Source organism: Pelophylax lessonae (genome assembly GCF_965119305.1).
Source record: "Pelophylax lessonae genome assembly, chromosome: 4".
Lineage (NCBI taxonomy): Eukaryota > Metazoa > Chordata > Amphibia > Anura > Ranidae > Pelophylax > Pelophylax lessonae.
The window spans coordinates 29,567,340-29,583,451 of NC_138771.1; the positions used below are offsets into that span (position 1 = coordinate 29,567,340).

At 42.4% G+C, this 16,112-nt stretch overlaps 1 protein-coding gene across 1 annotated transcript in view; it reads left to right on the plus strand.

Annotated features, from left to right (window-relative positions):
- The window catches only part of IGF1R (insulin like growth factor 1 receptor), a 365,402-nt gene that overhangs the window by 264,565 nt on the left and 84,725 nt on the right, over nt 1-16,112 (plus strand). The window contains exons 8-10 of the mRNA XM_082253176.1: nt 2,346-2,584; nt 8,683-8,850; nt 12,507-12,705. Of these exons, the coding sequence (XP_082109302.1) occupies nt 2,346-2,584; nt 8,683-8,850; nt 12,507-12,705 (606 nt within the window). The remainder of the gene's footprint in view (nt 1-2,345; nt 2,585-8,682; nt 8,851-12,506; nt 12,706-16,112) is intronic.

Here is a 16,112-nt window from a genome sequence, read left to right on the forward strand (position 1 = left end):
AACTCCACAAGGTGAGATCTGGCATGGAGCCCCAGACTGAGGGAGATTGACAGTTATTTTGTGTTTCTTCCATTTGCGAATCGCACCAACTGTTGTCACCCTCTCACCAAGCTTCTTGGTGATGGTCTTGTAGCCCATTCCAGCCTTGTGTAGGTCTACAATCTTGTTCTTGACATCCTTGGACAGCTCTTTGGTCTTGGCCATGGTGGAGAGATTGGAATCTGATTGCTTCTGTGGACAGGTGTCTCTTATACAGGCAACAAGCTGAGATTAGGGGCACTCCCTTTAAGAGAGTGCTTCTAATCTCAGCTTGTTAACTGTATAGAGCCAGAAATATTGCTGATTGATAGGGAATCAAATCCTTATTTCATTCATTAAATGCAAATCAATTTACAACTTTTTTGAAATGCTTTTTTGTTATTATTCTATCTCTGTGTTAAAATCTACCATTAAAATTATAGACTGATCATTTCTTTGTCAGTGGGCAAACGTACAAAATCAGCAGGGGATCAAATACTTTTTTCCCCTCACTGTATGCATAAGGGGTCCTACATGGAAAATAGTTACTAATCGGCCACCTTGTAGGAACTTTTGAGGGCTGCACAACCTTACAGGTCAGATCATGTACTCTCTCTTGCTAAGAATGTTAAGATGGTGGCTGTTGCTGTATGGACAAAGCTGAAGTGAAGCTGCCAAATTCAAACTGACTTCTCTTTACTAGTTACCTGGCAGGCATGCTTTTCCAGTGGCTTGATATACAGGGCCAGGACAAGGTGGGGGGAGTGGAGGGGCACGTCCCCTGGGTGCAGTGGCTTGTATGTAGAGGAGGGAGGGCACTGGGAGTTCCAACTGCTCCCTTCCATCTGCCTCTCGTGTCAGCACGGCGTTTTTTCATCCGGAGTGCAATGGTACTCAGTCATGCCACCTCCGGCACTAGCCTTGTGCTTCTTGTTGTCACAGAAGTCTGCTTACTGTGCTACCACAGTGACACCACTGACACAAGGGCGTTGTTCATTTTTTATTACTTTTTTCAGTGACCTCACCAACACACAGACATTTTTCCTTCCAGTAGTACCACCGGCCCTGGGACATTTTTTCTTTTATTTCAATGACACCATCGATGCAGGGACATTTTTTTCATTTCATCAGTGATACCATCGATGCAGGGACATTTTTTTCATTTCAGTGATACCATCGATGCAGGGACATTTATTTCATTTCAGTGATACCATCGATGCAGGGACATTTTTTTCATTTCAGTGATACCATCGATGCAGGGACATTGTTTTAATTTCAGTGATACCATCGATGCAGGGACATTGTTTTCATTTCAGTGATACCATCGATGCAGGAACATTGTTTTAATTTCATTGATACCATCGATGCAGGGACATTGTTTTAGTTTCAGTGATACCATCGATGCAGGGACATTGTTTTCAGTTCAGTGATACCATCGATGCAGGAACATTGTTTTAATTTCAGTGATACCACCGATGCAGGGACATTTTTTTCATTTCAGTGATACCATTGATGCAGGAACATTTTTTCATTTCAGTGACACCGCTGAAGCAGGGACATTTTTTCATTACGGTGGCACCACCAACCCGTTTTTACTTTGTCACTCTTAGACCCATGGATTTTAAACATTTCGTTGGTACCATTTCATTGCATGCAACAAACATTACAAACATCTTGGTGCTCACCACTATTGGCCCTGTCCCTTTACCCACCCAAGGGGCGGGTGTATGATAGGTGGATGAGGGCCGCACTTTCCCATCTTCGCCCTGGGCACTGGTTGAGCTTGTCCCGGCACTGTGGTATGTAACCCAAAATGAGTCCGCAGGTTGAACTTCATTGACCTCATGCTTGTTCCCCCATCAGTAACAGCTTGTACACACTAAGGTGCTCTTTGAAGATGGATCTGCATTCTGATCGCTCTTTGTAGAGCATTTGACAGGCAGGGAGGAGGTGTATCGCCACCTCCCTGCTTGTTGTATCCCCTTGATCCCCACACTAGAGCACTGCATGGATGGCTCATGGTTGTAGTGCAATTGAGGGGTGCTTTCAGAGTGACCCCTATGCTATTGAACAGGTTGCATTCGGCAGGCATATAGCGACAGAGTAGTAGTCTTGCTGCAAAGCATTGCCGCCATGGCATGTGTACGCCCCCGACCGCTGCCTCTGCAGTTAAAGGGGATAGTGGTTGGGGGAGGCAGTAACAGCACAGCTGAACAGCGCTGCGCTTATTATCAGTACAAAATAAATATGAGTAATAATGCCAGTTCATCTAACCTGTTAGAAAAAACGTCATATTACATGTATTCTGTTTTCTTTTTCCTGTTTAGTCCTGTTCCTGATGTGACCGAATACGATGGTCAGGACGCATGTGGGTCGAACAGCTGGAACATGCTGGATGTAGACCTACCGCAGAGCAAGGACAAGAACCCAGGGGTCCTCCTGCAGGGCCTGAAGCCCTGGACTTCCTATGCAATTTTTGTGAAAGCTCTCACGCTGACTATGGTGGAGAATCATCACATCCATGGAGCAAAGAGCAAGATTGTTTACATCCGCACAGATCCTGCAGGTATTCACAATGGGTCATCGCGTTTCGTAGCCTGCCCTTACACAGGGGTGGGTTTTGCACTTCCAGGCATGTTGTAGAGAAATGCTTGATGGAAGTCTTCGTAATATGTTAATTTTTTTTCTCCTTTTGAACGGGAAACTTTATCCTACCTAGCAAAAATGTATACAGACATTATATAAATATTTTTCTCTTTTGTTCATCGACGGACACATAAATTATAACTACTGGGTTATATCTCCTCCTTCAGGAGTAGGACTAGGCCATCCTCAGCTGGTATATAACCTCCTCTCTGCTATATATTTTAAGTTTTAATCTGTCTAGTCAGGAGTAAAGACCTAGGCTCTCTGCTGGGATCTCTTGGTCCTAGCAACTTTTTCTCCTGCCGTGCATGTTTTTTGCTGTTTTTTTTTCTGACAGAATCTACAAACAACTGCCGGACTGGGCGACAGGCTGGATAATCTAGATCCAGTGATCACCCCAGTCTAGCCAGCAAGCGGGTGCGGACCACAGCTACGCCTCATGGGCGTAGCCAAGTATTTTTTGTTCTGCCTAGTCCTACTCCTGGAGGAGGCGATATAACCCAGTAGTTATAATTTATGGAGCGTTGTCGATCGATGAACTCAGAGAAATGGATTTTACGGTGAGCACAAAAATCCCATTATTTATAATAATTTTTCATAAATAGATATATTTTATAATATAGATATATATATATATATACAGTAAGCCCCCCTCCATTGCGGGGGTTACGTTCCGAACCCAGCCGCGAAAAGTGAAAATCCACGAAATAGAAAAACCCTATTAAAATGCATTGTAGGCATGTTTTTTTTCCTGTCACTGTACGTGTAAAAGCATTTTAAGGTCTTTAAACACACTTTTAAAACAATAGAAACTCATTTAAACACATAAAAGATACTGAGAGACATAGCAAGAGCTATGGAAAACACAAAAATATTTCATTTTTAATGATTTATATAGTAAAATAACATTACAAAAAAAAACGGGACCGCAAAAACTGAACCACGATGGAGCGGGGGGTTTACTGTATATATAATAAATAAAGATATTGGGTAAAATGGGTATTGAACACATCACCATTTTTCAAGGTAAATATATTTCTAAAGATGTTATTGACATGAAATTTTCGCCACACGTCTGTAAGAACCCATGTAATCCATACATAAAGACACCAAAACAAATAAGTTTAGAAATGAAGTTGTGTAATACAATGGAATGACACATGGAAAAACTATTGAACACCCTACCTGAAATGTATTTATTATTTCGTACAAAATCCTTTGTTGATAATGACCACTTCAAGACGCCGTCTGTATTGAGAAACTAGTCGCATGCATTGCTCAGGTGTGATTTTTGGCCCATTCTTCCACACAAACTGTCTTCAAATCTTGAAGGTTCTGTGGACTTCTTCCATGAACTCTGATCTTTAGTTCTTTTTTAAGTCAGGTGATTGGCTGAGCCATTCCAGCAGCTTTATTTTCTTTCTTTGAAACCAACTGAGAGTTTTCTTCGCTTTGTGTGTGGGATTATTGTCTTGCTGAAATGTCCACCCTCATTTCATCTTCGTCATCCTGGTAGATGGCGGCAGATTTTTATCAAGAATGTCTTGGTACATTTTTCCATTCATCCTTCCTTCAATAAAAGGAGGTTTGCCCCACGCCATGATGTTCCCACCTCCTGTATGGTGGTATTTTTGGGGTGATTTGCCATTTGATCTCCAAACATGGTGTGTAATATGGCATCCAAATTGTTAAATTTTGGTCTCATCTGAGCAGACCATATTCTCCCAGTATTTCACAGGCTTGTCTAAATGTTGTGCAGCAAACTTTAAATGAGCTTCAACATGCTTTTTCTTCAGCAATGAAGTCTTGCATGGTGAGCACGCATACAGGCCATGGCGGTTCAGTGCATTACCTATTGTTTCCTTGAAACAATTGTATCTGCTAATTCCAGGTCTTTCTGAAGCTCTCCACAAGTGGTTCTTGGCTCTTGGACAACTCTTCTGATAATTCTTTTCACTCCTCAATCAGAAATCTTGTTTCTTGAGCACTTGGTCGTGGCCGGTTTATGGTGGAATGATGTTCTTTCCACTTCTGGATTATGGCTCCAACAGTGCTCACTGGACATTCAGAAGTTTACAAATCCTTCTGTAACCAATGCCATCAGTATATTTTGCAACAACAAGTTCGTAAGGGTCTTGAAAGAGCTCTTTGCTTTTACCCATCATGAGATGTTTCTTATGTGACACCTTGGTAATGAGACCCCTTTTTATAGGCCATAAGTTGAGACTGAAACAGCTGATATTGATTTGCACTGACAAGGGGTAAAATGGCTTTCTAAATACTGATTTCAGCTGGTGTCTTGGCTTTCCATTTTTGCACCTCCCTTTCTTCATGTGTTCAGTCCTTTTTTTCCCTGTGTCATTACATTTTATTACACATAACTTCATTTCTGAACGTATGTGTTTTGGTTTCTTTATATGTATGGATTGCGTGGGTTGTTTGACATGTGGTGAACATTTCGTGCCAATAGCACCTTTAGAAATATATTTACCTAGAAAAATGGTGACGTGACGTGTTCGATACTTATTTTACCCGCTATATATATATATATATATATATATATGTGTATGTGTATGTGTATATATATATATATATATATATATATATATATATATATATATATATATATATATATATATATATATATATATATATATATATATATATATATATATATATATATATATATATATATATGTATGTGTGTGTGTTTTATATAGATATATATTTTATATTGACAGAATTTTTAATAGATATATACACGTACACACACATTTTAATGTATATATTGTTTTATGTGAATGCCTACACTGCTCAAAAAAATTAAAGGCACACTTTTTAATCAAAGTATAGCATCAAGTTAAACTCCTGGGATATTGTTCTGGTTGGTTAGGTAGCAGAGGGGGTTGTTAATCAGTTTCAGCTGCTTTGGTGTTAATGAAATTAACAGGTGCACTAGATGGGCAACGGACGACCTCCAAAACAGAATGGTTTTACAGGTGGATGCCATTGAAATTTTTTTACCTACTCATCTTTTCTGACTGTTTTTCACTAGTTTTGCATTTGGCTAGGATCAGTGTCACTACTGGTAGCATGAGGCAATACCTGGACCCTAAAGAGTTTGCACAGGCATTCCAACTCCTCCAGGGTGGCACATTAATAGGTGTCATTGCCAGTCTCCCAGCACAGTCTCAAGAGCATGGAGGAGCTTCCAGAAGAAAGTCAGTTACTCTAGGAGAGCTGGACAGGGCCAAAGAAGGTCCTTAACGCATCAGCAAGCCCGATATCTGCTTCTTTGTGCAAGGAGGAACAAAATGAGCAATGCCAAAACCCTATAAAATTACCTCCACCAGGCCACTGGTGTGAATGTCTCTAATCAAACAATTATAAACAGACTTCATGAGGGTGTCTTGAGGGCCCAATGTCCTCTAGTGGGCTCTGTGCTCACTGCCCATCATTATGTAGCACGATTGGCATTTGCCATTGAACACCAGAATTGGTAGGTCCACCACTGGAATCCAGTGCTTTTCACAGATAAGAGCAGGTTCACTCTGAGCACATGTGACAGAGGTGAAAGGGTCTGGTGAAGCCATGGAGAACATTCTTCTGCCTGTAACATTGTTCAGCATGACCGATTTGGTGGTGGGTCAGTGATGGTCTAGGGAGGCATATCTAAGGAGGGACGCACAGACCTCTACAGGCTGGACAATGGCACCCTGACTGTCATTAGGTTTTGGGATGAAATCTTTGGACCCATTGTCAGTCCCTACGCTGGTGCAGTGGGTCCTGGGTTTCTCCTGATGCACGAGAATGCCCAACCTCATGTGGCAAGAGTATGCAGCCAGTTCCTGGAGGATGAAGAAATTGTTACCATTGAATGGCCTCCATGCTTGCCTGACCTAAATCCAATAGAACAACTCTGGGAGATTGTTTTTTTTTTTTTTCTTCTCTTCCATCGTACGCTACCAGGCTGCATCTTGGTCCATTTAGAAGCTCAATGATGCCCTCGTCCAGATCTAGGAGGAAATACCCCAGGACACCATCCGTCGTCTCAAAAGGTGCATGCCACGACATTGTCAGGCATGCATACAAACTACTGAGGACCATTTTGAGTTGCTGCAATGAAATTTGTATTGGACTAGCCTGCTGCATCATTCTTTCACTTTGATTTACGGAGGGTCTTTGAATTCAGCCCTCTGTAGGTTGATCATTTTCATTAAACGATGTGGCATCCTTTCGTTCCTAACACATTACCCAGTCCATATCAGTATAGATATCCAGCATGACCTTTTTCCCCATTGAGATCTGATGTGTTCTCAAAGTGTTCCTTTAATTTTTTTGAGCAGTGTATTTACTGGTCCATGGAGTCCAGCGTTCTCTTCCTTCCAGATCAAAGCTCTTCTTGCTTGATCTGCTTATCTGAAATAGGAAGTTGATGACCGCACACTGATTCCAATGATATCCATAAACTTTCTTTGAATGGAATTGGAACATAAAAATCCAAATATCAGAGAGAGAGCGAGCGTTCACTCGTTCCACGCCAATGGTGCTTAATCATAAGCGCCCATTGGCATGAAACGCGTCAACACGCTCTCCCTGTCACTGTCATCTTTGACCAACATCTTCCGCTTGCACAGACATGCTGCAGGATCTATGAGACCTGCAGTGCCTCTACACATGCTTGATCACACTAAACCCCCTTTAGATGGGTTTTGCACATTCGTAGACATTCTGAGAGTCTCTGCCAGCTCCTATAGATCTTGCAGTGTGCTTGCAACTACCTGGGATTCATGAAGTAAGGACTGTAACCATTTGAGAAGAAATTATTTGTATAAGGGTGAAGGTTTATCCACATACTCCCCTTCCCCAGTCTCACTTTTGAATGCAACTGCGTCTAATACTAGAAAAGGAGGTCCACACTTGCATTACATGATTGTCCTCCTTCTTTAAATTTACCTGTTCTGCTCCTCCGGCCAGTCTCCAAGCTGCTGGTCTCCCCGCTCTTCGACTGCTAAGGAGAATCCCATGCTGGCCTGGGCTGTGTGCATCCCCTGCTACCTCCTCCTCCCAGCAGTTTAACAGCAGCAGGAGCCTGCCTCCACTGTCCTCCATACCCTTCTCTATAACCCATAAGACCAGGGAAGTGGCACAGATCATTCTGGATCCAGCGGCGATGATAATGGACTGCAGGTGTAAGTGTTTAGGGACGTGGGGCTTGGAAAGGTACTGGGGTGTTTTTTTGTTACCTAAAGGCAGAGAGTGCATTAAGGTAAAACGCCTTGCATTGTGTCACTTTAAAGTATAACTAAAGGCAATTTTTTTTTTTTATTTATTTTGTACAGAGAGGAGATGGATTAAAACCCCTATCACTTTTTTATTGCTGTCTGAACCCCTATTAGGGAGGTTCACCCTTTCTGTTTGTCCAGTTTACCATTATCTTTGAATGTGAAAGAAAATCCCAAATTTTGGGTTGTCCACAGAACAGGAATAGAGGAAAACTGGTGACCTGGGGGGTCCCAAGGGATTCCCTAAATTTGCAGGGATTTCCTCTAATTTCCAGTTTTGGCTATGGGGGAGGAAGTGAAGTCAAATCTCCCCAATGGGACACAGATGGCAAAAAAAAAAAGACGGGTTATAATCCTTCCTTACTTTATCCAAAATGAAAAAAAAAAGTGTTGCCTTTAGTTCTTTTTTACTATAGGTGTCTGCAAATTAGTCAGCAGTTGAAAATTTCATTCCTTGAGGAAAAAGAAATGAACGGCTCAAATATAAAATCAGAACTTTTATTGTGTACGTGCGCACGGCTCACGGGGTACGTGCGCACGGCTCACGGGGTACGTGCGCACGGCTCACGGGGTACGTGCGCACGGCTCACGGGGTACGTGCAGACGGCTCACGGGGTACGTGCACACGGGGTACGTGCACACGGCTCACGGGGTACGTGCACACGGCGCATTGTTTAATTACGTACAGCACATGTTGTTTAATTGTCTGCTAACATCTTATTTTGTCATTTAGTTCCCTCCATCCCCCTGGATGTCATCTCGGCCTCCAACTCCTCTTCTCAGCTGATCGTGAAGTGGAAGCCTCCGTCTCTTCCAAATGGCAATCTCTCCTATTATATTGTGCGCTGGCGGCAGCAGCCTCAGGACAGTTATCTTTACCAGCACAACTACTGCTCCAAAGGTGCCGATACTATTACTATTGAAGTGGGGGCGGGGATAGTGGAAGTTGGGTACACAGATACTGTTTATACATTTTTCACAAAGCAGAAAGGCCTGCTAGGGTTGTGTGTAGGACTGGAAATCTTTTTTTTTTTTTTTTTTTTGCTGGTTCTGGTTTCTTCTTGCCAGAGGCTGCCATTTTGCTGAAGCCCAGAGCCCCCGAGCAGCAGTAAAGCTTTAGGTTGTCTGCAGATCGGACTCTACATTTTAGGCACAGTGCCAAAAAAAAGAGGGCAACTGAGACAGTGTATTGCTGGATTTAAACGGAATAGATACTTCTTTTTAATGTTTTTCTTAGCTATGCCTGCAAAAGAGGCCAGCCTGAAGAGGTCTAGCAGGACTAAATTTTCTGGCTAAAGTTCCACTTTAAAATGTACATATGTAGCACTGAATTCACAAAGCTAACACATCAAGATAAATTATTTTCAAAAAAGATTAAAAAAAAAAAAAAAAAAAGACAGTTATTTTAGGTTGGAATCCAATATCATTTGAGAATTGTAGTCAGTTGGCTGATAATAGAGTGCCTTAGGCTGGCGTTTAAGCTTTAAGAATTTGGTCTGTAGTGCTAGACAGCATGCGATGAGATGCAGTTTTTAAATTCCACTTTACTTTTAAAAAAACTTATAGTGGAATACCGCGCATACTTTCCAATAGTTCATTCTGACTTCAGATTCCAGAGGATTATAATGTCAGATTAGGTTGTATTGATAGCCTTTGTATTGATTTGTTTTTAGAGATTATCGATGATATGTGCAAGACAAGGATTCAGCTGTTATTATCTAAAATCTTATTTATATTATATTTCATCATGGACATTTTTCATTAAGTCTTTCATTATATCATACTTCCCAACCTTTTTTTCATGTGTGTTCCCTTGGCAATCAATTACCATAGGCTGTAACCCCCACCCCCAATATCAGTCAGTATGATACTGACACTGCCTGAAACATGTCCAAAAGCTTGTAGACGTTTGATCCCTTTAAATACTGTAGAAGGTGTCATTTAAATCAGCACCATCAGAGCACCAGAACTCACCCCAAACCTTAAACTTCCTCTAATTCGGAAAATTAAAACAAGTTTATTAGCATTGGGTGTGGTTTGGGTACTCCTGTGGTTCTGGTTTTAGAGTATACCACAATCTTTAAAGGGTTGACAGCATACAGTTTGTCGGCATTGGGTGAGGTATGGGGTGAGTCCTGGTGTGTTCCTGTGGCCCTAATTTTAAGTATAAATGTCACTTAACTGCACAATTACATTCCCTGCATCTGATCGTCCTCTGCCATCCCCTGCTCGGTTCCTGTGCCTTAATCCTCACTCCTTCTCTTTCCTCCCTCTCCTCTCTTCTCTCACTACTTCTCCCTCACTCCTCCTCTCTTCTCTCACTTCTTCCTTCCTCCTCTCTTTTCTCGCCTCCTCTTCCCCTTCCCTCCTCCTCTTACATAGTTACATAGTTACATAGTTAGGTTGAAAAAAGACATCAGTCCATCCAGTTCAACCTATGATGTGTGTGTGTTTGCTTTTAACCGTACATTGTATACCCCTGTATGTTGTACATTGTATACCCCTGTATGTTGTGGTCTCCAAGGTGCCCATCTAATAGTCTCTTTTCTCGCCTCCCCTTCCCTCCTCCTCTTTTCTCACCTCCTCTTCTCCTTCCCTCCTCTCTTTTCTCGCCTCCTCTTCCCTCCTCCTCTTTTCTCGCCTCCTCTTCCCTCCTCCTCTTTTCTCGCCTCCTCTTCCCTCCTCCTCTTTTCTCGCCTCCTCTTCCCTCCTCCTCTTTTCTCGCCTCCTCTTCCTCTTCCCTCCTCCTCTTTTCTCGCCTCCTCTTCCCCTTCCCTCCTCCACTATTCTAGCCTCCTCTTCCCCTTCCCTCCTCCTCTTTTCTCACCTCCTCTTCCCCTTCCCTCCTCTCTTCTCGCCTCCTCTTCTCGCCTCCTCTTCTCGCCTCCTCTTCTCGCCTCCTCTTCTCGCCTCCTCTTCTCGCCTCCTCTTCTCGCCTCCTCTTCTCGCCTCCTCTTCTCCTCCTCTCTCTTCTTTCACTTCTTCTGCTCCTTCCCTCTTTCCTTTCCTTTTCTCCATTCTTCCCCTTTCCTTTTCTCTGCTCTTCCCCTTTCCTTTTCTCTGCTCTTCCCCTTTCCTTTTCTCTGCTCTTCCCCTTTCCTTTTCTCTGCTCTTCCCCTTTCCTTTTCTCTGCTCTTCCCCTTTCCTTTTCTCTGCTCTTCCCCTTTCCTTTTCTCTGCTCTTCCCCTTTCCTTTTCTCTGCTCTTCCCCTTTCCTTTTCTCTGCTCTTCCCCTTTCCTTTTCTCTGCTCTTCCCCTTTCCTATTCTCTGCTCTTCCCCTTTCCTTTTCTCTGCTCTTCCCCTTTCCTTTTCTCTGCTCTTCCCCTTTCCTTTTCTCTGCTCTTCCCCTTTCCTTTTCTCTGCTCTTCCCCTTTCCTATTCTCTGCTCTTCCCCTTTCCTATTCTCTGCTCTTCCCCTTTCCTTTTCTCTGCTCTTTCCTTTTCTCTGCTCTTCTCCTTCCCTTTTCTTTGCTCTTCTCCTTCCCTTTTCTTTGCTCTTCTCCTTCCCTTTCTCTGCTCTTCTCACTCCCTTTCTTCGCTCGTCTCCCTTCCCTTTCTCCGCTCTTCTCCCTTCCCTTTCTCCGCTCTTCTCCCTTCCCTTTCTCCGCTCTTCTCCCTTCCCTTTCTCTGCTCTTCTCCCTTCCCTTTCTCTGCTCTTCTCCCTTCCCTTTCTCTGCTCTTCTCCCTTCCCTTTCTCTGCTCTTCTCCCTTCCCTTTCTCTGCTCTTCTCCCTTCCCTTTCTCTGCTCTTCTCCCTTCCCTTTCTCCGCTCTTCTCCCTTCCCTTTCTCCGCTCTTCTCCCTTCCCTTTCTCCGCTCTTCTCCCTTCCCTTTCTCCGCTCTTCTCCCTTCCCTTTCTCCGCTCTTCTCCCTTCCCTTTCTCCGCTCTTCTCCCTTCCCTTTCTCCGCTCTTCTCCCTTCCCTTTCTCCGCTCTTCTCCCTTCCCTTTCTCCGCTCTTCTCCCTTCCCTTTCTCCGCCCTTCTCCCTTCCCTTTCTCCGCCCTTCTCCCTTCCCTTTCTCCGCCCTTCTCCCTTCCCTTTCTCCGCCCTTATCCCTTCCCCTTCTCCGCCCTTATCCCTTCCCCTTCTCCGCCCTTCTCCCTTCCCCTTCTCCGCCCTTCTCCCTTCCCCTTCTCCGCCCTTCTCCCTTCCCCTTCTCCCTTCCCTTTCTCCGCCCTTCTCTCTTCATCCACTCTTCTCATTTTCTTCACCCACTCATTCCCTGGGATGTGTGATTCTGGGTATATACCTATTTGTGCACACTCAAGGGTTTATTTACTATAGCTGAAGAGGGCAAAATCAGAATAATTTCTGCATGGAAACCAATCCGCTTCCAGGTTTTATTTCCAAAGCTTAATTGAACAAGCTGAGGTTAGAAGCTGAAGGTTTCTATGCGAAAGTGAGCCTGATTTTGCACTTTCCAGCTTAAGTAAATAAACCCCATTCTGAGACATGGGTATGCATCTGACTTTTTTTTCTCCTTTTTTTTTATAGTTTGTAGGACAAGGTTGTGAGTGTTTCTGGTGATTATTCATTGGATTGTATGTGTCTTTTTGCAGATAAAGTTCCTAGTCGAAAATATGCCAACGAGACGATTGATGCCGAGGGTGAGAAGGAATCCACCAAGACTGATGCCGGAGAGAAGGGAATGTGCTGTGCCTGCCCCAAAACTGAAGCGGAGAAGAAGAAGGAAAAAGATGAGGCTGAGTACAGGAAGATGTTTGAGAATTTCCTACACAACTCCATCTTTGTACCCAGGTAACACAGCATAGCCCAGCATACAGTATGTTTGTTTGAAGTGCCTTCAGGGTGAGAGCGTCGAACGTCCTCATTCCTGAGAGTGAATGTAGGCATGGCCTGTCTACCTGCCCAAGCTTTGCCGCCTCAAGCAGACTCTTCCATAAGTGTCCTCCCGCTGAGCACTGTGGCTCTGTCCACTCCTACCTCACTGCTGTGTTCTGTAGTGACATAGGAGCCAACTGAAGGAGCCACAGCATGTCAGGGGACACGGGCATTCAACAGTCCTGTAAAGCTGTGTCGTGTGTTTCTGGGTGTTTTGTCATGTTTTTATGCACATTTTTGAGCATTTTTGCGTGTTTTTGTACATAATTTTTAAAGCACTTTTGAGCTTTGGCATTTTCCTTTTAGCCAGTCGAGAAAAATATAAATTTCATCATTTGTCATGTTTTGTTTTGTTTTTTTTAGCTTTTTCATCCAATTTTTATTTATTTCCAATTTTTTGTAAAGGTTATTAGTGTGGGTTTTTTTTTTTTTTTAAACATTGTTGAAGTTATTGTTTGAGGTTTAGTTACTAATTTTTAAAAGTTAGGGGTTCATTTATTTTTTTTCTTTATTATTATTAGTAATTTTTTGTTTATAGTTCTTTAATTATTATTTGTATGTTATTATTGCTCAAAAACGCACAAAAAAATGTGCGAAAGCGCTCAAAAGTTCACAAAAAGTGCATTTCTATGGGGGAGGAAAATGCTTTGAAAATGTGCCAATCTGCCCAAATCGAGCTACAAAAAAAAAAAAAAAGCACCAGAACATTTTTTGAGCTTCAGGTGACTTGGAGTGGAGACACGTACCAACTCAATGGAGAATAATTTTTTTTTTCCTTCTCCAGTGTTTTGAAGCTTCGAGCTACAAAAGGCTTAGATGTGAATGGGGCCCAAGTGTTGAGTCTTTAACCACTTGCCTACAGTGCACTTTCACCCCCTTCCTGCCCAGACCGATTTTCAGCTTTCAGCGCTCTCACACTTTGACTGAGAATTACTCAGTCATGCAACACTGTACCCATACAAAAATTGTGTCCTTTTTTTCACACAAATAGAGCTTTCTTTTGATGGTATTTGATCAATACTGGGTTTTTTGTGCTATAAATAAAAAAAGACTGAAAATATCGTGAAAAAACGCATTTTTCTTTGTTTCTGTCATAAAATTTTGAAAATTAGTCATTTTTCTTCACAAATTTTGGCCAAAATTTATACTGCTACTTATCTTTGGTAAAAAAAAAACCAAATAAGTGTATATTATTTGGTCTTTGTGAAAGTTATAGAGTCCACAAGTTATGGTGCTATTCATTGAAAATTTATCACACTTGATCACACCTGATGTACTGAAGGCCTATCTCATTTCTTGAGACACTAAAAGGTCAGGAAAGTACAAATACCCCCCAAATGACCCCTTTTTGGAAAGTAGACATTCCAATGTATTTAATAAGGGGCATGATGAGTTTTCTGAAGTTGTAATTTTTTCCCACAATGCTTTGCAAAATGAAGATTTATTTTTTATTTTTTTTTTATTTTTTACAAATTGCCGTATTAACAGGTTATTTCTCTCACACAGCACATGTATACTTGCAACTACACCCCAAAACACATTCTACTACTCCTCCTGAGTATGGCGATACCACATGTGTGAGACTTTTTCACAGCCTGGCCACATACAGAGGCCTAACATCCAAGTAGCAGCGTCCGGCATTCTAGGAGCACAAATTACACATATCATTTCCTGACAACCTATCGCACTTTTGAAGGCCCTGGAGCACCAGGACAATGGAAACCCCCATAAAATGACCCCATTTTGGAAAGCAAACAGCCCAACGTATAATTTTTGAGGCATAATGAGTCTTTTGAATATGTCATTTTTTTTCCACAAGTTTTTGGAAAATGTGGAAAGAAAATGAAAACACATTTTTTTTACACAAAGCTGTCCATTTATGCAATATTTCTAACACATCGCATGTACATAGCAAAACTTGCACCCCAAAATACATTCTGCTATTCCTCCTGAGTATGGCGATACCACATGTGTAACACTTTTTCACAGCCTGGCCACATACATAGGCCTCACATCCAAGTAGCGCTTTACACAAAGTTGTCCATTTATCCACTTTAAGACTGGGCCTATTTTTGACACTTGGTGTTTACAAGCTAAAATCATTTTTCTTGCTAGAAAACTACTTTGAACCCCCAAACATTATATATTTTTTTTTAGCAGAGACCCTAGAGAATAAAATGGAGATCGTTGCAATATTTTTTATCACACCATATTTGCGCAGCAGTCTTCCAAATGCGATTTTTTTGAAAAAAATTCACTTTTTTGAACTAAAAAATAAGAAAACAGTCAATTTAGCCCAATTTTTTTCCATAATGTGAAAGATAATGTTACGCTGAGTAATTAGATACCCAACATGTCATGCTTCAAAATTGCGCATGCTCACAGAATGGCGCCAAACATTGGTACTTAAAAATCCCCATAGGCAACATTTTAAAAATTTCTGCAGGTTACTAGCTTAGAGTTACAGAGGAGGTCTAGGGCTCAAATTATTGCACTCGCTCTAACGATCGCGGCGATACCTCACATGTATGGTTTGAACACCGTTTACATATGTGGGCGGGACTTGCGTATGCGTTTGCTTCTGCGCGCGAGCTAACGGGGACAGGGCGCTTTAAATTTTTTTTTTTTTTTTTTTCCTATTTATTTTATTTATTATTTTTTTATTTTTACACAGTTTAAAAAAAAAATGTTTTGATCATTTTTATTCCTATTACAAGGAATGTAAACATCCCTTGTAATAGAAATAGGCATGACAGGTCCTCTTTATTGTGAGATCTGGGGTCAAAAAGACCTCACATCTCACAACTACACTAAAAAAGAAAAAAAAAAAAAAATTGTTGAAAGAGGAAAAAAAAAAGCAAAAAAAAAAAAGCGGCCCTTTAAACCGGTTGCTAGGCAACGTCTTTTGACGTAGCTCCGGTCCTCCAAGACCATAGAGTTGAGTGAGGGCCATCTTGCCCTCACTCGACTTCCTGTCTCTGAGGATCCGGGACCGGATAGTTTTCCCCGCTGCCGGCGGGTCCGGTAAGCTGGGAAAACGTCTGGGACGCGGCAGGAGGGGGGGGGCACCTCTTCCCCTGCACCGTAAGGGTAATTCCGCGGCGAATCTGCCACTAGGACCACCCTTATCTGAAAGCCGACCGCCCGCCGTTTCAAAAAATACCGGGGTTATGGGGGCTATCTGCTGCCATAACCCCAGTATTTAGCTTTTAATGGCCGACGCATATAGTCGTTAGGCGGTCAGTAAGTGATTGCATGTATATGGCAAACAGGTGACGATGACTGATGGGGTGACAGGTGACGATGACTGATTGGGTGACAGG